At 44.4% G+C, this 20,409-nt stretch overlaps 2 protein-coding genes across 3 annotated transcripts in view; one reads left to right on the top strand and one right to left on the bottom strand.

Annotated features, from left to right (window-relative positions):
- Positions 1-4: 4 nt before the first annotated feature.
- Positions 5-18,958, bottom strand: Elp2 (elongator complex protein 2). Its single transcript, XM_077700245.1, has 19 exons — positions 18,666-18,958; positions 18,514-18,601; positions 18,372-18,442; positions 18,139-18,283; positions 17,973-18,059; positions 17,057-17,191; positions 13,721-13,873; positions 12,683-12,778; positions 11,676-11,776; positions 9,829-9,951; positions 9,118-9,276; positions 8,171-8,359; positions 6,667-6,814; positions 6,052-6,182; positions 3,547-3,724; positions 2,123-2,244; positions 1,525-1,661; positions 827-922; positions 5-223 (listed from the first exon to the last, which is right to left on the bottom strand). Exons 1-19 carry the CDS (start codon positions 18,786-18,788, stop codon positions 88-90), a joined length of 2,418 nt encoding a protein of 805 aa, XP_077556371.1. The 5' UTR covers positions 18,789-18,958; the 3' UTR covers positions 5-87.
- A 328-nt stretch (positions 18,959-19,286) lies between these two features.
- LOC144170443 (E3 ubiquitin-protein ligase HECW2-like) overlaps positions 19,287-20,409 on the top strand; it is a 49,588-nt gene continuing 48,465 nt past the window's right edge. For both annotated transcript variants that reach the window (XM_077700244.1, XM_077700241.1), the window contains exon 1: positions 19,287-19,388. The gene's annotated coding sequence lies outside the window, so the exon portion shown is untranslated. The remainder of the gene's footprint in view (positions 19,389-20,409) is intronic.

Raw genomic sequence — 20,409 nt, 5'->3', positions numbered from 1 at the left:
TCAATTTCAAATACAGATCGTAGTTTTTATTTGTTAATCTTTATACAATAGCAAACATAAACAAGTATTTTTTTTTGTTATTTGTATTTAACAGTGGTGCCGCACATTGTAGATTCGCACAATGTGGTCGTCTCCACAACTCGCAAGCTGAAAGCCACCTTCGGCACTGCGGTCTTGTTTGGGGCAAAACTTCAGTCTCTTCACCGTTAAGTGATGCGCGACGCTGGTTTCGTACCAAGTCAAGGATGTGTCCTCGCCATTGCTAGCACATTACAACTGGAAATGGACTACTTCAGGCCATTTCAGGTGAGCTTGGGGGTGCACACAGAAATCTTTTAAATCCTACTTCAGTACATACAGGACTTTCAAGCTGTACAGGCCATGAACTGAAAATTGTGAAAGTTGTGGTACTTGCAAACTAGTCCTATCTTGCATATTTATTTGTCCCCCTTCAGGGGCCTCTAGAAATATAGGTACAAAGTGGAATCTAAATAACTGTGTTAAAGAAGATTTATTCTGATTAAACAGTCCTCTGCTGCGCAGAGTATCTTGGGCTGTACTGGTAAGATATGCACGAATATCGCTGCATATGAAAGTTGAATTGGGCAAAGCAATAAAAGTACACAAATACGTCCTTGCAAGTACTGAATACTTTGCAGAATATTGTTAGCATTACATAAGGCTACAAAAATTGGGGCTTCCATGCTGGAACAATGACTGGATTTGTACTGGAGAGCTGTAAATGAATCGCACGCACGCGCGCGTGGAAGATGAGGGTGTGAAAATGTGGCAGTACAACACCGTGAACACTGCACAGAAAGGATACGACTGTGGTAAGGTCACACAGGGTGTCCAGCCTGATGCCGAACTCCAGCTGTACAGGTGGATGATGCCCCTCTCCAGTCCTATGGCCACGAGGTACCTGGATTTTGCCGCACAAAGAACACGGCCAAGGAAGTGAAAATCGAGTCTACCCTCTCCATTGTGGATCCACACAGGTGGTGCACAGCATCAACTGTACTCTTCGAAAAGGGTGCGAGATTATTTGGATTATCGTGCAAACTTCCTGTGAAATTATGAGCACCCCTTGCACGCACAAAATGCACGCATGGTCTCCTCTGGTCCTCGGGGGGGGGGGGGGGGAATCCCAGTGGGTATCATGGTGGCAGCATTGTAATGGGGACGTTTTGCGTTAAAAGAAATGCACTGCATTACGACTACAGTGACGACAGAAATTCGGTTTTAAATTGCAGCATTAATGATTATTTATTTAACAGCATGACTTCATCGACTCCACTGAAATTAATTTCTTTCCTTGGTTCACTGATTCATTTCATGCCTACAACCTCCTGCCGACTATTTCAATGCATCTACTGTTTGTAGCTTAGTAGGTAGAAGATACAAGTAGCATCCAGGAAAGCTGGGTTTGATTGCCACCACGGAGGAATTTATGGTCTTTTCTTTTTGCTCAGATTGCAACAGTGTCCCCACAACCCAATGACGAAAAAGGGTCGATCCGCTCACCTCTTCTCCTCGCAGCAGTCTGGGGCAAAGCTCACTGCTGTGGCCGAATCCTCCACACTCAGATCTGCCTTGCTCTCAAAAGGTCCCAAGCAGGTTTCCGAGGCAGCATCCCTGGGCCGCCATCCCCAGACCACAACCTGGACAACACAAAGTGCATATTGTGAATAGCATGGTAGTCGCAAAGCTGACCAGCCATTGTAGTTTTCATTACAATGCTCATACTGAGTTCTCCAAACAGTCCTGCACTGTATACGGCAAGACCTGCGTGTCTTTAAATATCGATGAAGGCAATTCAGGTATGAAGTAAGTCTAAGTGTAAAGTACTTGAGTGGCTTCTGCAGCAGACTGCTGGGCAGGGGTGTGTCATTCTACTAGCTTTATGAAAAAAGTTTGATTTCATGCATTACACATTCCCGTTAACCTCCCCAGCGTTGGCAACATCTAATCTTTCCCCTGGCTCATCAAAGACTATTATATACAAAAAATGCGAGACACCTGCAGCTACTAAACACATTTATAGGCTTTCTAAAAGAGCCTTTTTTTTTTTAGAAGAAATGGAAGTAAGACGAATTTCGGGCATTTACTATTTTGAGATTACCTTCTTGTCTCTTGATGCTGTCGCAAAGTAAGAACCATCATGAGACCACGCACAACTCCAGATGATTCTTTGGTGGATGGCCGTCTTCTTGTCAGAAAATGCTATTGTACGGAACGCCATGTCTGCACGGTGAAAAAGGGGGCAAAAGAATGACAAGATTGTTGAGGCTGCTTAGAAATTCCTGACACTTGAATTGCACTTCATGTGGAGTCAAGTGAATCTGAAAACTTTGCACCACTGTATTTGAAAGTTGTTTAATTAAAGGGTACTGACATTTTAGGGTTGGTATTATTACAAGAAAAGAGCTGATAATGTGGACAAATATTGTTAGGAGCCGTCAGATCCATTGCAATGCTAAGCCCAGACTTCTCTGGCCAGGAAACCTTAGCTGATCTGGATGCTTTGTAACCACTTCTGTAGGCCCACCCTTCCCTATTATTGGTCAAATAAGTCGGACTCCCCCATGCGGCGTGATGAGTGGCATGCGGAGGCAGAATCTGTTGCCAGGAAGAAATCGTGTCTGCAAATGTCTGCACTGACGATAAGGCAGTGACATTTACGTATACCTTCAGCTGTTTGTGCACACCAGGCTCAATGCACTAGAATCCGAACCTGATATTTTCATCCATTAGATTTAATTATTCATTGAGTGCTCAAGTATTGTGCAGGAAACTTGGCTAACACTTTGTCAGTAAAAGAACTTTATTGTATTGCATATCAGCTAAATTTGCATGGCTTGTAGAACCATTCAAGAGCAGTGATTGGGAAGGACATGCCTTCCCATGTTTGAACTTGCAATTAAATCAAATTAAAGACTAAACAAGCCGCTGTGCCATCAAAAATGCAGGTGCCAGTTACTCTGTGGCCCCATGCCTGCTGGGTTTCTAAGCAAGCATTTGTGAATGTACGTAACTCGAGCAGCTACCAGCTGCAGTTAGTTCTTGTAAATATGCTCGTGTAACTTGATATCTTTGCACTCGCAGAGAGGCCCAATTAAAAAGCTAAGAGAGCAGTCTGCAATACTGAAGTGTTTTATGGACACTCTACTTGAGGAGATGTATGGATATAATGTCAAGCTGTGCCCTGGCAAAATACATTCAAGCAGCATACACACACCTATTTACACGGTGTGTACATGTCCTGTGACAAGGGTTATCGTTGGATATCTTAAAAAGATAAAACACACATGCACACACACACACACACACATGATGCACAAAAATTTTCATACAGAACACACAGTATGAAGGATGGCAGTGATCTAAAATAGAACAGAATACGAGTTAAAAAAAAAAAAAAATGGTGCAAGCAAGTTCCAGGATCCTTTTAACGACAGGCCAAAGTTGTACTGTACATGCTATGCAGAACACCAAGGTGGCAGATTTCACACAGTTGCAAATACGAAATCCGCTTTCGGGGCTCACGTCGGACGTCTATGTTGTGCACGCTCCACGACCTGTCGCGTGACACGCTGAGCAGGTGGCGGTCGTCGGGCGAGAACTCCATCTGCGTGATGGTCAGGCTGTGGAACACCAGCTCGCCCACTTGCTTCCACGTCGCCGTGTCCCAGAGGATGATGGCCGCGTGTCTCTGGGTGCTCGCCTGCACCCACAAGGCAGGGCACCGTACACAGACGGCACTCAGAGCACAGATACACAAGAACACTTACAGTAAAGTTCTGAGAGACCGCCTTCCCCCGAAACATCACCCACCCCCCTTTAGGGGTGAAACATTCATTTTATTAACAGACCCCAAAGGTCGCCCACCCCCTTTGAATCACTCGCGGCATTCTTTAAGTCTTGTTATGAACAGCCTTCCTGTTAACCAAAAATAGCTTGAAAAGTACGGCAGAGTTCACAAATGTAAGGTTTTGAAGGTACATTGCGCTTGCTGTGAACACGGAGACGGGCACGGGAAAAGACGTAATACACATCAACACAGCGACGGGCAGGTGACTTTGACAGTTTCCGCTTTCTACTTGTCAGTGCTGTGTTGGCGCTGTGTTGGCATGGTGCCGCTGAACGATGCTGTCAAGAAGTGTGGAAAGGAGCTTCCCAGGACAAACAACCGTGGCCTTAAAACTTCTGGAATGCAGCGTCTTTCACTGCCCTCAACGGTCCCGTGATGCGTCGTCATTGAGGAGTGGGAAGCGAGCAGCAGTTTTTAAGAGATAGAGCAACCTTGAATTTGCTTGTAGTATTTTTAAATTTAAACATGGAATAACTTTCACCTCTGCATGGATCTTAATAATTCTTTTTGCGTCTATCTATGCATGACACGAAGAATGAACGTAAAGCCTGAAAAGTACCTGAAAGAAAAGCATTGCAGGGGTCCTTTAACCCTTTGAGGGTCGAATTTTTTTTGCCAAATGCGACTCTCCAGGGTCGATTTTTTTTATTGCTGATTTAAATTCTTCGGATGAATCTATTTCGAGAAAAAAATATCGTAATTTTTTTTGGTTGACCATAAAGTGACAAAAAAAAAATCGTTTGTGTTGTTAAATACATGTGGTTTATTCATGAGTAACACTAGAAAAATTCTAAATAAAAATGAGAGAGTAACAAGCCGGCACCTTTTGAGTGGATCAAAATCAGATAGACAACAGGTTTGCGGGCACAAAAAGCGAGAAGCGCCTGGAGAACGATACCAAAACCAGCCGCAGCACGCGCAGCCGGATGCACGAGCGATAGACGGCGCACCGCTCTTATAAAATACAAAAAGAGGAGAAAAGAGCATCAGTTTCACAGGCGACCTTGGTCTGTAGCAGGCGCAAGAAGCGAGAGGCGCCCGGGCGCCCAATGGGCAATACCGAGTGCGCCCCCTTGTTACCAGATGCGCAAGCGATAGCCGGCACGCTGCTGAAGTAAATCATAAAAAAATAAAAAGAAGAGCCATCGGCGCAAGAAAAAAATTACACCATCTTCCTGTGGGGAACCATGAGGAGGATGCGAAGCATCATTCGGGTTCCGTGTAGGTTTCATTGTGTTGCCGTTATGTTGTTTCATTTATCGGAGCACGAATGGGAACGTAGTGTGAACCCCCATGCAGAGACAGAAATGTAGAGAAATGTAGAGAAATGTAGAGACAGCGAAGAGACCGACACCCGTGTTACCTGATCGAACACTTCCTGGTTCTCGTCTTTCTTTATTGGGTGCTCACACTCCTACCCTGCTGCCCGCCCTCTTCGTCCTCTTAGGTTAAGCTGCAAGGCGCGTGGCACTTCCCGCCACAGCTTTCCCACGAGAAATTCAACATCCTCCTCTAAAGTTTTCAGTTCGTCGTTTCCGTTGACGTTCAGCTTTGCGTGCCTTCGTTGTATCAGTAGCTTCTCGACGTAGTTTGAATGATTGAAGGACATAAGGCGCGTTCATAGCACATGCTCCCGTCTCGGTTTGTAGCACAGTGGGAAGAGCGCCACGTACCTCCCGTTGCAGCCAAAGAGTCATGGGATCGAAACCGGGTGCCACCTAACTATTTCTTTTTATAGTGGACTGCGCTGATGTCAGGCCAAACGCTGACGGGGCTGAAGAGACGTGCATGCACAGTAGAGAGCAGACGGCGCACAACAACGACAACAAGAAAGGGAGGGACACAGCCCTGAGCACGAGATGCTTCGCATCTAAAATTTGACGCATTTCCGAAGTGTGGCAGTACATGCCAAGCAAGAGAAGTTGGCGAAAAAGGCGCGCTTTTTAAACATACAAGCAATGACGTACATGTACATCATTGACCATTTTGAAAGTGTTTGCCGATGGCGTACATGTACAGCTGAGACCCTCAAAGGGTTAAAAGAATGACACGACCACCAAATGAATTTGCTGGTGTGCAATACCAGTGCAAAGGTGTGCAATACTAGTACGTGACCTGCAAAGTGCAAAAGTGTGACCTGCAGAAATGGTTACGAAAGGGGACTCAACAGCCTTCCCTACCTTGCAGGCTGAGGCAACCAGCTTGCCATCGTGACTGCTTGTCAGTGCAAACAGCTCGTAGCCATGCCCGTACAGCTTCCGGACTTCTGTCCACAGTGTGTTCTGGAGCAGGTCTTCTTCAGTGGGCGGCTCTGGAGTTGGTGAGCAAGTGTGCATTGTTAACAGTGACACAATTCGCCAACATAGCGCAAATTCAGTCGCAAAGATCGATGGGAGGGAGGCTGTTCATGGAAGCTTGTTGTAACAAAGCACTGTCTGTGGGCATAACAAGGTAAGCTACTGTGCTCGACATTAGGTAGCCAATTGCCTGTCTTAGTATGCAGAACAGAAAACACTAAAGTTATGTAACACTGTTCTCGGCCTTGCAGATGACAAAACTAACATCTATGGTTTTCGATTGGCCCAATCTTGCCAGCTCCCACACTCTTCAATATTAATAAAACCTTGATGAAATGATCACAGCCGACAAGAATTTCGAGATGATACAAACTTGAAAAATTCTTCAGCTAAAGTTCATTACGTGCAACATTCATATTGGGTGTTATGAATGCACTTTGCCACTGCAATGTAAAGTAGTCATCAAAAGCGCTTCGTCAACAGCTGCCAAGAACATACTTGAAAGAACAACGGGCTTGAAGTGGAACTCGGGGAATTGGTTCTTTGGGTGTGGTTCTTCAGCCTCAACACTTCGGGCGAGGTCGCTCTCATAGACGGCCTTGTTGGAAAGGCCCAGGGAAGGAACGCTGGCGCCTTCAGCCAGCTCCTAGAAACAGGAAAGAGTAAAAGGTATTAAAAACATGACAAGATGGTGATAACACTAGCATAAAAATGCCCGCTGTATGCAGTCACACATGATCAAATAAAAAAAATGTATGATGCAATGAGCAGTACACATGGCAGAACAGAAGTTTAACACATGCACATCATTTTCGAGGAAGATTTTCATTGTAATTTCTATGAAGCTAACAGTACGAAATAAAATTATTTTGCCCTTCTGGCCCTGCAAAAGCCAATGACCAGTGAAGCTTTTAGTAAGTTGACACAGAATATAGGTGAAAGATAGGTGAATTTTGTTTCTCTTGAGCACTGATTCCTAAGCATTCCTAAGGAAGGCACGTGCTACACACACTTTTATTTTGACTCTCCTGATCTTGAAAATGGTGTCCATTGATGACTACTAATCCACTCCAAATGATGAAACGTATAAGCTCAAGGTTCAAATCATGGCGTGCTACTTTGGTGGTGACTGCGTTCTAACAGCACACACAACAGGATATTCGCTCTCCAATGCCGTGTGCTTGGTTGCCTTATCAGGTGCATACTGCGTCACGCATCCACAGACACACATAGATCCGACACGAGCGTTGATATGCATTTGCTCTTGTTGTTTGGCTCTTTTACTCTTTACGTTTTGAGCGGCCTTTGCTTTAGCGATAACTTTGATCTCGGTAAGCTGGCTTTTCTGCGTTACGTTTTTCTGTGCGTGCACGTGCAGGCACCCTAAAATTCTGGATCCTAGCGACGGAAGATTCACTTAAAAATGAAATGCCTATTTGGTAAATGGTCGGCTAATGTGATGTGGACTGGTTACGTGCTACTGTGTACTTCCAAGGTCACACTCAAAACTTTAATTTGACACGCAGCCCAGTTCTCGAGAATGTTTTTACAATCTGCAACTCTCACTCAAGTGTAAGCCAAGTTCAACAGCAAAGCATTTGGCCAAGTGTGGCGAGTGATTGCAGTCTTGTCAAAAATAAACATGAAATACACGCACCCACACACACACACATTGCCACATTATTATGCTACATAGCTACTGTCACAAAGAGAAATGGCAAGACCTCAGCAAGTTGCTGTTAGCAGGACTGTCAGAAGCAGCTCTTTCTGTGCAGCTTGGCCCGCTTGTTTGCACAGCTTCTTTTTTCCTCTTGCTGTGCTAGGTGCCGCTTCACCCATTTAAGATACCTCTTTCCATTCAGTACTGCGACACACACACCCTGCACATGAGCGCTCACACAAAGCCTTCCTGGAAAATCTCCGGCCTTGTAGTGAGCTGAATTGTGGTGTAAAACTTGTGCAACTTATTTACGACCTACCTCCTTGTGCAGTGTGCAGTTACCTTAAGGTTGGAGTGTGGCAGAAGGTCGACGCTACAGAGCCGCTTGAAGTTGTCGACGAAGTTTCGGGTTCCTTGAAATGCCCTTAGCACCTTCTCCTCAGCACCGGAGACGAACTGAAGCCGTCCGACCGACGTGATGCAGCACAAGTCGTGGCCGTGAACTTGGGGCCGGGAAATTTCCTTCCATGACTGCAGTGGGAAAGGGGGAGGGATGGGGAGCAGAAATGGCCACATTTCGAACACAGGTTTCCGTTACGCATAGAGCTGTGCTAATATTTTAAGCCCTGAATACTTCGAAACTGTGTGAATACTTTGCTAATCAATTCGAATCTGCTGGACACTCACACTGTTGCGTGCATTCATTTTTTTGCTCCCCCCAGGTAGTCAAAATCTCAAACAGCAAATAATTTGGCTTCACTGCAAGTCAAGCATATTTTTTTCGCGTCTTGGACGGCTGGATTTCGTGTGTAAAAATGTTATAGGGTAATCTGATGCAGACTCGCTCTAGGTTCATTTCGTCCTTGATTCATTTCACTCGATTCATCCGCATCCCTAATAGGTCCTAAATGGACCTTGCTTTTTCTCTTTGTGCGTCAGACTTTTCTTTCTGTGCCTATCACCCTTTCCCCCATCATCGCAGTACTTCTACTTTTTCTCACACCTTTGCTGATTGCAGAGAAAGGGAAGTAGGGCCCCTCCATATGGAATGTTAGTAATAGAATATGGCAATGTAAACTTATTTTAAAACATCTGAACTTCATAGCTGTGGCTCCTGCAAGTTTCATGCAAGTGAAGGAATCAACTGGCCCCATCACAATGTGCATTTGCTTTTCAGACCTCCAAGTTCAGGTCTAGCTAGTAACTGGATTGAATAATTTGATACGTGGAACTCGTGACCGGCCAGCAGCCTAAGGCTCGTTTAAAGTACCAATTCAGACGGCACTCACCTTGCCCAGAGGTGTGACCCAAGGAGCGTGGAGACGGGTGGTCTGGTCGGAACTGCAGCTGAGCAGGTACTCGCCGGTGGGGGACCACGCCAGGTCCTCCACCTTGTCAAAGTGACCCCCGGGAGTGACGCTGGTCTGCCACAAATCGTCTCCACTGCCCTGGCAAGCAATGTAGCGAGACTGGGTAAACCGTTATGTCATCAGCACTGTTACTGCATCAACGAGTGCGCTTCCTATATAAATTTAAACTCTTATGAGAATTTTGAATTCATTACAGACCTTGTCATGCATCTGTCCTGGTCAGAATTTTTCACTAACAATTTTTAAAAACAGTGTGGTTGCTGTGCAGAAGTATTAAATTGGTTCTGTCCCACTCAGCACCTGTGACACTTAATTCAAACTTGACTTCATGTATGTACGACCATACGATGGTGCTCAAGGCAACTGAAACAATTTTACTACAGCTGGCATTCAAGCAATAACCCCCTTGCAGTACAGCAAGGTTATATTGCAAAAAAGCTTCAATTAGGGACGCTTCCTGTAGACACAAAGCATGTAAACACATTTACTAGACAGCAGACTCGTACCTCACAATTCCTTTGCAACGCAAGGTACCCATCGTAGAAGCCTGTTCGCATTCACCGTAGGCCCCAAAGGTACGCCTCAGTGCTGCCCTGCCTGCTGACTGGTGGCCAATCAGGACCGACTTACCTCCGGTCGTGTCCACATGTGGAAGGACCCGTGGAAACCATGACCAAGGATGCTCTTCCCATCGGGGCTGAACACGGCACCCAGGAACCCTAGCGTGTTTCCCCCGATGTCACCAAACCGGGCCTGGGGGAACCAAGAAAGAAAGCATGACCACAAACAGCCAAGCCAGGAAGATTATGACGAGAATACAAGAATAGAAATTACACTGGGTCACTCATCAAGAACCTGCACCTTGACCCCACGCCTCGGTTTGGGTAGGCTAGAAGTACCTTTTATGGAGTTCCAGGTACCTCATGCAACTGCCCATGATCAAGCGGTCATTTATGCTGTAACAATCATGCATGCAGACACACACACACACCCATACTACTCAGGATACAGACGACTGCTCATTTCTCCCCCGCTAAATGCACAGAAATAAATAATAATGCACATATACGTCAGCACAACCATACTGCTCCAAAGGGAAGCTGCACAGCTCTCTTGAATTTCAGTTCATTTTATTTTGCGCAATAAGCATTACACAAGGCAACCAGAGAAAAATCTGGGAACAGCTCGTGGTTTATTTAAGGAATACTTCAAAGGTTAAAAAAAAACTTAGTTCAGGCCTATGCTTTGTGCATACGAAACTGCACGATTAAAAACAAAACTGGGCTGGCATTGGTGTTACTGGCAACCACTAGTGCCACTAGATAAAGTTTCAGAGTATCGGCACTTGTTTCTCCTACAGTTCCGTGCCGCCGCAATGATCTTAAATCAGTTAGCATCACGTGACATTTGCTTATGCCGCAATGGTTCATGGGCGCCACCATTTTGTTGTTAATGCATTTTAGTCGGTTAACTATGGTAGGCCTAACTTGTCCTCCCTGCTCTGCAGCTGCGCGCAACTGGCGTCATTTCAAACGCGAATCAAAGATAATGCGTGTAGCAGCATTTCAGCTGCAGATGTGTGTCCGAAGGTGCTGTTTTGCTGCATCTTCGGCATGTGGTTAACAAACGACCCGGTCGAAGTTAGCAGCGAGGCCGTAGAAGCGGCAATCTCGCAATACTAATAAACACCAAAATGGCCGCCGTTGCTCACTTGCGTGCCTCAGTGGCGGCACTCTGATCCCTCATCTAGTGACACTAGTCACTACTCTATGTTACAATTAAGATGTAACTTTTTTTGCAAGCAACTGTATCCTGTTGTTTTTCTTTGTTTTACATCTTACAGAGTATCGGCTGTGGAGAAGCACTAAATAAAATTACCAACTTCTATGCCACACAGGTTCTTCAGTACCGTTGCAGTAAACCACAAGACTTTCGTTTATTGCAGTAAAATATATACACATACGAATATATTAAAACAAAAACACTCCTCGGGCTACACAGGAAGGACGAAGTTGGGAAATGTTAGAATCTATGTACGAACTTTTCGCTGAGGCCATCAAATGAGTGCTTTGCTTCCAAAGTGACCAACTGCTGTTTGTGAGTTTGCTCCTGAGCAGGACAACTTTGAGTTTCAGTGCCAACACAGTACACAGCTAACCATGCGTGACGGCAGCCCCTTCCTTTCCTGTGGCCTTGATCAGCATAATGCGCTTCGCATGACGGTGATGGCGATGCTGATGCTTTAAATTTGGGAGAACTCCTGCAAATGCCACTAGCAAATAGTCCTTCGAAAACTGGAGGCGGCCCACACAAAACATACTGCTCTAAAGAGCGACAGCATGGTGAATGTGGTTGACGGGTACTCAGACAGGCCATTCGCCAAAGTTCCCTCGGTAATTTCCACGAAACATAGCCGGTCCACCCGCTGCCCCACTCGACACCCACACACGCATGCAACACTTGATGCTTGGCCCCACCTTGTCAAGCCAGAGCCCCGTCGAAGCGTCAGGCGCCCACACAACCACGGTTCTGTCCATGGACGCCGAGAGAAGGCAGTGCAACTCGCTCCCGTCCTCGCCTGAAAGTGCACATGCACGGCAGTATTAGACAGGTCCTGTGGATACCCAGTGTCTAATTTCGCACTTTTTCTTTAGTCCTTTTTTACTTTTCTTTCCCCTCTACCTGCACAACCATTTGTACTGAACTGAATAAATCAAAACGAAAAGAAACAAACCTTACGCGTGAAAAAATGCTTGTTACCATGGTATTCTGCTTCTGAGCCTAAGTGTGCTTGGTCGATGCCAGGCTGCAGTAGTTGTGTATTTGATGAGAGTGAAATGCAAGTATGCTTGAGTGCAAATGATGTCCAGTGGGGGGAGGGGGACTAAGAAAAATATAACTGCCTTAGGTCATACAAGGCCAGTACACTTCAACATGAATAGTCGAACATAAAGGGAAGCGTGAAATGGTCTGGCATAATCAATAACACAATGCACGAAGTGCCCACCATAACAGTAAAAAGATTTTCAGAGCCTGTTCAGAGTGTTCAATAAACACAATAATTTGAAGTTTAGAGACTGAAACAGATGGGGTATCGCTCTAAACAGAGCACTCCACTATAGTATGCCAGGTGCTTCATATAAAAACGCAAGTGATAAAAATAAATTATGCACCCTAAAAGAGCAAGTGTTAGTTGTAGCACTTTCCAATAACATGTAGTACACCCCCTTCCCCGAGACAGAAAAAAAGGGTTAGAATTATTTAGTTCTTTAAGCCAGATGAAAACTGAATTTTCACTCCGCCCGTAGCCAACTTGTTCAGATACAATTTCTATGATTTCACTTTTTTCTTTGACACCACCTGACACATCAGCATTGGCATCTGATAACACATCGCTCTGAATATGACCCTCAAATGCCATGGAATGTCACACGTGTTCCGTCCCCATCTTTTGCAGACAATCCAAGCCAATCCTATCCTTTACCTCGGGTAGTCACTGGGCACCAGTGTACACTGTAGACCCAACCTTCATGGCCGGAAAGAACAGTCTCCAGGGCAACGGTAAAGGTTTTCTCAGTTCCTGCAAAACACGACGCAGCAAGAGAAGGAATCTTTACGGCCTTGTAAAAAAAAAAATGACGGTCGTTTGTAAACAAAGGCGCTTAGAGAAGGCAATACTTTACCTTGGCTGTCCAATGACAATAAACAATAAACCACTCATGCATCATGAAATGAAAAAAAAAAAAAAAATCCAAGAAAGAAAAAAGAAAAGCTTTTATAATATTTCGCAAAGACCCTGAAAAATGTGCGCACTTTTTGACAAAGTTGTAGATTCAGCACCCATATCTTGTTCAGTCAATAAACCTACACTTCCTATAGCTGGAGCGCAACAAATGAATAAACAGTTGAGTTTCACCGCAAGCGCAGCTTCAACTGCCTTCCCGAGGTGAACTTGTATAATGGACTGAATTAATGTCTGAAGTGGGGCCAGTTGGTTCATTATAAACTGAAGCAAAACAGCGCGAAAAAACGAAGGACGAGGGAGAACACATACAGCGCTCGTGTGTGTGTTCTCCCTCGTCCTTCGTTTTTTCGCGCTGTTTTGCTTCAGTTGTATAATGGTTACTGCTAGTTACAGCTAGAGCCAACAGAGCAACTGTAAGCATGCTGGATGGATGTGCTAGTTTAAATGTGAACAACCTAGGTAAACTGTGAAAAGGAATTGCCACAATTTGAAAAGGGAAATTATTCCATGCTGTACTGGTGCCCACCAAAAATGTGCTAGTACTAATAAACGGCCAACTTGAGTTGAAAGTGTGAAAACAGGCATTAGAAGGTGAAATAAACACACTGTTTAAAGTCCTACACAAACCATATTATAGACTATAACACTTCTTTTCACACAAAAAAGACCCAAGCCAATTAACAATAACAACAAAAATCTTGCTACACTCAAACACCCAGAGTGATAAACATCAGTAATTGATAAACAAGATGTCATTTTTATTCTTCCCCCACTCACCATCAACGACAGCAGGAAACTGAACTTCCTGAAGCTTGATTTCACCAGCAGAATTCTCGTTATCATCCGGCTTGTGGTCACTGCTTGGCGATATCTTCCAGATTCGAATGACACTGTCCTGGCTGCAGGAAGCTAGGAATAAGCTGTTATCAGCTGAAAGAAATCAAGTGTGATGTGAGCTGTGTAAGCAGCAATCAAACATCAGGATGTAAAACAAGACCGACATAAATAAACCCACCGAACTCTAAAATTACTGGTGCTCGAATCAAATGCTGCAAGCACCAGAATATCTAAGGATATTCGCATTTATTATCAATGGCCCTTGGTAAAGTGAAGTGGCACGCAGTGAAGACGCCGTACTCTCTCAGTTCAGTTTTGCCAGATAGAGTTGCGCCAGAACATCAGTACAATAGTGATTTGTAAATTCAAAAGATATCAGCAACTTCCAAAAGTGAATAGCAACTCAATGATTAATGATCATTTGCCCACCCTGCGCAGGATCTGTCAATGCAGCAATCTCACTTTAAACCAAAAAACATAGCTTTCATAACACTTTTCATTTACGCTGAACCACTCCTTAGGGAAACACTTTATGATCAAAAGCGAAATAAAAGCACAAAAACGAGGAGTGAGGACAAGAAAGACTTAAGACAAACACTCCAGCTCTCTGACCGATCTGGCTGAAGCCTTTTATATTTTTCCTCTTTTGATTTTACCAAGACATCCTACCAATGTGCTCACAGAAAGCTGCAGCCCTTGTTGCTCTCTCACCACTTGTTTTCCTGGAAAAGATGTTTTGTTTAGGTATTGCTACACAAAAGACAAATTTTCGTGCTACAAATTAAGACTTTTCTTTCTACCCCTACACGCAGCTGGGAGAACTGATTGTGAATGAGATTAAAGAAAAAAAGTTCAGCAAAGGGAGTGATATTTCTTTTTGTAGCTAATCCACATGCATAGAAACTTCCCACAAGCCTCATCAAGCATTTCAAACAATTCCATTAATATTTTGATAATAGCACTAAACAGGGTTTGTACGGGCTTCAAGAGCAAAAATTCAAGGGTTTTCAAGGTCTTTCAACCACCAAAAAACACATTTTCAAGATCCCAATCTTATGTTTTATCTGGGATTATTTATAACTTTTTCAGCACAGTACAAAATTTTGATATTTCCTAATACCTAAGAACATCAATGCACATTTAGATAGGCGCTATGGGTTCAGGAATGCTCCACCAGCTTTATTTTTTATTTCATAGTTTATATTTAGAGGTTTTTTTCTTTTTTCTTGGTGTTTTGCTGAGGCTGTTTGATTTCAAAACTTAGTTAATGTTGCCTGCATCTCCTGCTTTGTCAGCAAGAGTATCAGCTGAAATTAACTCAGCAAGTACTGCTGCAAGGCAGGATGAACTATGTACACGTCCACCATTTGCACGTAAAAGCAAACACAGATGGAGCGTATGAGGCACAGCAAACATGCATTGAAGGCCGTCCACAGACAGACTAGATGGAACATGCAAGATAGAGAACAGAAGCCGGCTTTCACGGGATTGTATCGTGATATGAATTCTATTGAGCAGTGCTGCTCCCAATGTTGCCTCGTAATAATGAGAATCCACAACTCGTAATTTCACGCAATACACTGAAACTTGATTGTTACAATGTTTCTTTACATTTTTAAAACCTAGAATTTACGACAAACACTTTAAATTCTTGTGCAAAGATAGGGCCATTGGTTCTCTCCAGAAAAATCAAGGGTTTTCAAGAACCCTTTAAAAATTCCAGGACTTTCCAGGCCTTGAAATTTAAACTTCTAAATTCAAGGGTTTTCAAGGTTTTCAAGGACCTGTGCGAACCTTGCTAAAATTCCAAACTGACACATTGCTCAATTTCTGAACGCAGCAATATTCCAGGGGAAAATAGGTGGCACAAACACTTCAAAACGGCAACTGCCAATCAAGTGAACAGCCGGTAGTGTTTGTTTGTTGGACAGATTCAGACATGGCCAAGGTCACCATTCAAGCGTTCACTGACAGTCCTCTCCGCTTTGTCTGACTCGCGTAACAGTCTCACGAACTAACACACTCCTCACCCTAAAGACTGCATGGTGTCTATTCACAGCATTTATGAATGCTTAGTCTTGCGCTAATCTTGTTTTTACCTGTAAAGGCTTGATTAACAGCATGTAATAAAGAAGCAATGCAAGTATAATGCACTAAACCAAACCAAACACTAATATACACACTGAGGCTGAAAGAAAACAATATACTGTTACATCTGATGCGAGTTCACTTCGTGCCATCTTGCTACCCCTATTTATAAGTCTAGCAAGAAGCACACAGAACTGTTTTACAGCAAAGCCGTTTCCGGCTACGGTTCTGTGCATTTTTCTTCTGGATCAACAGTTCTGCCTCAACAAAAACACGCCCTCTGTTTGCCTGTGCTCCAATAACCTGTGTTGTTAGTTTCCTCTGGCTCCCCCAAGGTGGCGGTCATTGCACACACTAGAGCACAGTACTGGGGCTCCACGTGTCTTTGAAGTGCAAAGCATTTCATAGCGCAAGACATTTGTTTGTGCGCATTTGTTTGTTTGCTTGCTCATAGGCAGCTGTTGCTGAAGGAGGCGTCCACCAGGCCAGAAACTACTAACTCTGCCAACCGAGCAGGCAACAGCACTGCACTGTTGGCGTCGCCGCCAATTTTCACAGCAGTATATGGCACGCATGGTGCTACAGCAAGGGCAGGGGTTGTTCCACGACTGCAACCTCAGTAGAAGGGGAAAAAAAAATGTATCTATCATCGCACCAAGTTCGTACCCTTGTTAAAACTCCTCAGTTACGTCAGCTTCACTGGTCATCTACGTTCACAGAGTGGAATGACGGTGGAGGACAAGACTGCTTAATAGCCAGGCATTGCCTAAACCCTATGGGTGGTTTCCTCATTCCAGGAAACCATGAACCATGGTCTCCTGCTGCTCATCTTGCCCGAGTTACCCAAATAAACTGGTCATTGGAGTTGTCAGCAGAACCTCCCATTGGTCTTCTGTTGATGGTGGTGTTTGAGGAGTACTTGGTCCCTTCTTGCATTATGGCTCACGATGTTCGCCAAAAGTTGCATATGTGTAATGCCACAGCAGTGACCCACCAATACTAACATAAGGTTTTTTTTTTTTTGGCAGTTATAAATTTCATTTTAAAGGTGCATGCACACAAAAAAATTCCGAGTTTGATCTTGCAGTTTGGCACCGCCAACAACAGCAACAAGTTATGACTTCTCAGGTGCATGAAGAAGAAGAAAGCAAGTGTAAGTTGAATGCCCAGCTTGTGCATATCCCTTACCGCACATGCCAAAGGAAATGCCTCTGACCCAGTCTTCGTGGCCGTGCAAAGTGTGGCACTTAACGAAGCCTGCTTTGGCATCTCTGTAGTACAAGTGAACCAACATGTCATTCCCTCCGCAAGCCATCATTGGAACTGAAAACAATAAAACAACAGCATTAAAATTCCCGGTATGAGCTCATCAATCTCGATTGATGCTGACAGCAGTGTTTTGTCCTGTCTCTTCTCACTAGCTTACTAACTAATGCTTCAGAGGAGATCGACAGTCTAACATGCTTTCAGAGTGTACAGCGTTTCTTCAAAAGCAGAAGTGATGCTCTATAGATTACACTGGCAAGGCTCATTATGACTAGAATCAGATAACTAATTCACTTTGCATGTGTTGAATTGACTTCACAGATTCAGCAACAATTTTCTGTGAGTTTTTCCTCTTTTGTGCAGTAAGCAGCAAGGAATTGTCAGCTTATTATGGTTGCACAAACAATGCAACACAGTGCCTCCCAGTAGTTACAAAACTAAGCATGCACGAAATGACACAAATGCAAACACAGGCATTTAAGAAGTACATTTGTGAGGTGTATTTTTCGCACAGAAACGATTTGTGGCATTTTTCTGAGGGCCATCACTTCGTTTCATTATTTTGGTACTTTAAGATAAGTGATGACTTGATGATGCACCTGTATATTTCAGGGCACCTCGTAAGGTGAGAGGGCTGTCTGTTCTACACCACCTTGCCAAGTTTGTTTCTGACCAAGACGCCACCAAACAGTGACCTAGCTCTTCATGCAAATTATTCTTCACAATTCGACAGCGCATTACATTACAGCATCGGTACCGTCCCCGGAGGGCCACGTCTTCTCATTCTTTGCAGCGACAAGTTCTGCGCAATATAGCGAATGTGAGTTGACATACATACCAGACGTGGCTGGGAGGAAACACATCCGAACGTCCACCGCAAAGTTTCCTTTTAGGTCGATTTCTTGCACGCACTTCGACGATAACCCTGCACGAACGTTCCGCTTGCTAATAAGTTTTGAAATGCACTTTAATGTTCTTGACAATCAACTTATCAGTGACCATACCTTCGTCAACCTCCCATATTCGAATGGTGAAGTCTCCACCAGCACTCGTTACAACCAATGGGCCATCTTCACCAGGAAGTGTATACAAAGCATCCGCCGTTGTCACGGTGCTCTCATGGCCAACAAGCTTTGCACCTGGAACAAACTTTTACAGGAAGCTAGCTGAAGCGTATTCAAACCACAAATAATGCGCAGACAAAACTTTATGCGGCCTATTTTTACCAGATACATACGTGATTGCCTTTCTGGTGCCATAGCGTGACTGTTTTGTCGACGGACGTGCTAAGCAAGGCAGTCTCTGCGCCTGCGAAGAAATCGATTTGTAACGATCGAAGATCAATAACGATTTGTTCACAGATCGGGGCGTCAACTCACGTCCTTCCTTGCGAATCCACCGAACACAGTTAACTTTGGCGCTGTGGTTGACAAGAGTGTGGATGACGGCTCCAGCCCCACCGTTGATCTGCGCAACAAGTAGTTGTTAGTTGTGCAAGTCCCGTATCGCTTCCACACAATGGGACGAGTACCTGAGGATCATAGAGGACGACAGCGTTGCAAGCCCCATATGCTATGATGTTGTTGCGGCCCCAATCCACGGTTTGGGGGCTGCGATTGCACGCGCAACTCGTGTAAGCTACGTTTACAGCCATCTATTAACCACACCCAAAACGCCACAACCGCATGGCCCGCGCGCGAGGCACGCGCGATGACACTAAACGGCGCCTCCACAAACACTAGCACGTGAATTCTTGAAACTTGAAGCGCTCTTCAAGCGTGAACACGGGCTGTAACACTGGGACGATGCTGATCGTTTAGTGCTTCCTGGAGTGACGTGATCCCAAATACGCAACTGCACAAAAACTTCAATTGTTCTAAGAATAAATAAGTGTCTAAACTCACCCATAAAATTAGCTGCATAAAAAGGGTTATATAAAACTTATTCTTCTATTATTTGCAGTGTTTTTGTATGATACATAGTCCCACTTGTTGATTCTTTTACAAACAAAAACGTGCGGAAAACTAACTATAACTTTATTTAACTTCAAAAATATTTATAAAAATATCAACTACACAGGTTTTTATGCCTTAAAGCACGAAATATAGTAATGTCATTTTGCATTTTGATTTTTCATCACTTAGCTCTGTCAGGCAAACCTGGCAAAATGGTGGTCAACTTACGCGACTGATGCTCCGTGCGGGGAATTTGTTATGATAGTGCTCCAAATATTGCCTTAGGATTCTCGTGCAAGGTAAGTGTCTGCTGTTTGGTTTTATTTATTCAATTATGCCATGGATCCTGTGTTCTTTTTGAAGTGTTTCCCACAGAGCACTGGTAGCACCGAAATATTGCCAGCTTTCTGGCCGACTAAGCCTAACGTTTGGTACTGATTTACCTCAATTCGTGGTGTTATTTTATCTTTCTCACTGGTATAACGTCATACACTTTGCGATCGTGCTTTACCTAGACCTCGCTTTCGCATACGTAGCTAGCAAACCGCTGCGTGTCCCGGCAGTTGCTTGCTCTTTCGTGAAATGTCGGCCTGTCAGCAGCGTTGTGGTCTTTACCCACTACAAGCAACTACAAGTTAGTCGGAATATCTCAGTTGTAGTGTTCTCCAGCGCCCTTTAGCTCGCTGTATTCGCCAGGTTTCGACTTTTTTTTACTAAGCCCGCGTATATTTGTTGGAATACACCGATATTAATCTCTGTACTACGCCTCATCAGCAGTCAGCGATTGCTTCTGTCACATCCGCAAGTGCAAAAAGCCAAGGTTCGCCAAGTACGCGTGTGTGTCAGAAAGATCGCTTAGACTATTCATGAACTACTTGCGTGCGGGGATATACTTCCCGCCGAATCGTAGATCGCAGAAGCGCTGCGTTGGATTATTGTTATTTCGGATATTTAAACGTGTTTTTCGCCTGACCTCGAAAAAAATCGGAAGTTGCTTTCACATCCCTGTGTCACGGAGATGGGAGCGTCAGCACTGCATCATTGCAAAACCCAGGCTCATATTTCGAGTGGCGAAAGAGCCGACCCTAGTCGAGGTTAGTCATGAGCTCCGGTTTTCCTGGATCTGTGTCACGACTGGGACCATTAGGTGTCGAGACCATATGGTCTTGCTTTAAAAAATTTTCTTCGCTGCTTTCGATAAGCAAGCGTGTTTGCATACGCAGATGCCACGTGGGAAAGACGGCTGTCAGTTTTTTCTTGTTTGGCATCTTCCTTTCATTTCCTGACAAACCAATTTGATAGCAACGCTGTTTTTAAAAA

The sequence above is a fragment of the Haemaphysalis longicornis genome, unplaced genomic scaffold, assembly GCF_048455015.1.
Source record: "Haemaphysalis longicornis isolate Haplotype H1 unplaced genomic scaffold, Haemaphysalis longicornis Haplotype H1 scaffold_2, whole genome shotgun sequence".
NCBI lineage: Eukaryota > Metazoa > Arthropoda > Arachnida > Ixodida > Ixodidae > Haemaphysalis > Haemaphysalis longicornis.
This window is presented reverse-complemented; position numbering and strand designations above follow the sequence as displayed.

What these genes read in the sequence shown, in the direction of transcription:
- Elp2 (XM_077700245.1), bottom strand. Translation starts at nt 18,788, where the DNA reads ATGGCTGTAAACGTAGCTTACACGAGTTGCGCGTGCAATCGCAGCCCC. An exon ending in GTGCCCAGTGACTACCCGAG is followed by an intron (nt 11,777 to 12,682) that starts GTAAAGGATAGG and finishes GTGCACTTTCAG; the next exon opens with GCGAGGACGGGAGCGAGTTG. An exon ending in ACATGTGGACACGACCGGAG is followed by an intron (nt 9,277 to 9,828) that starts GTAAGTCGGTCC and finishes ATTGCTTGCCAG; the next exon opens with GGCAGTGGAGACGATTTGTG.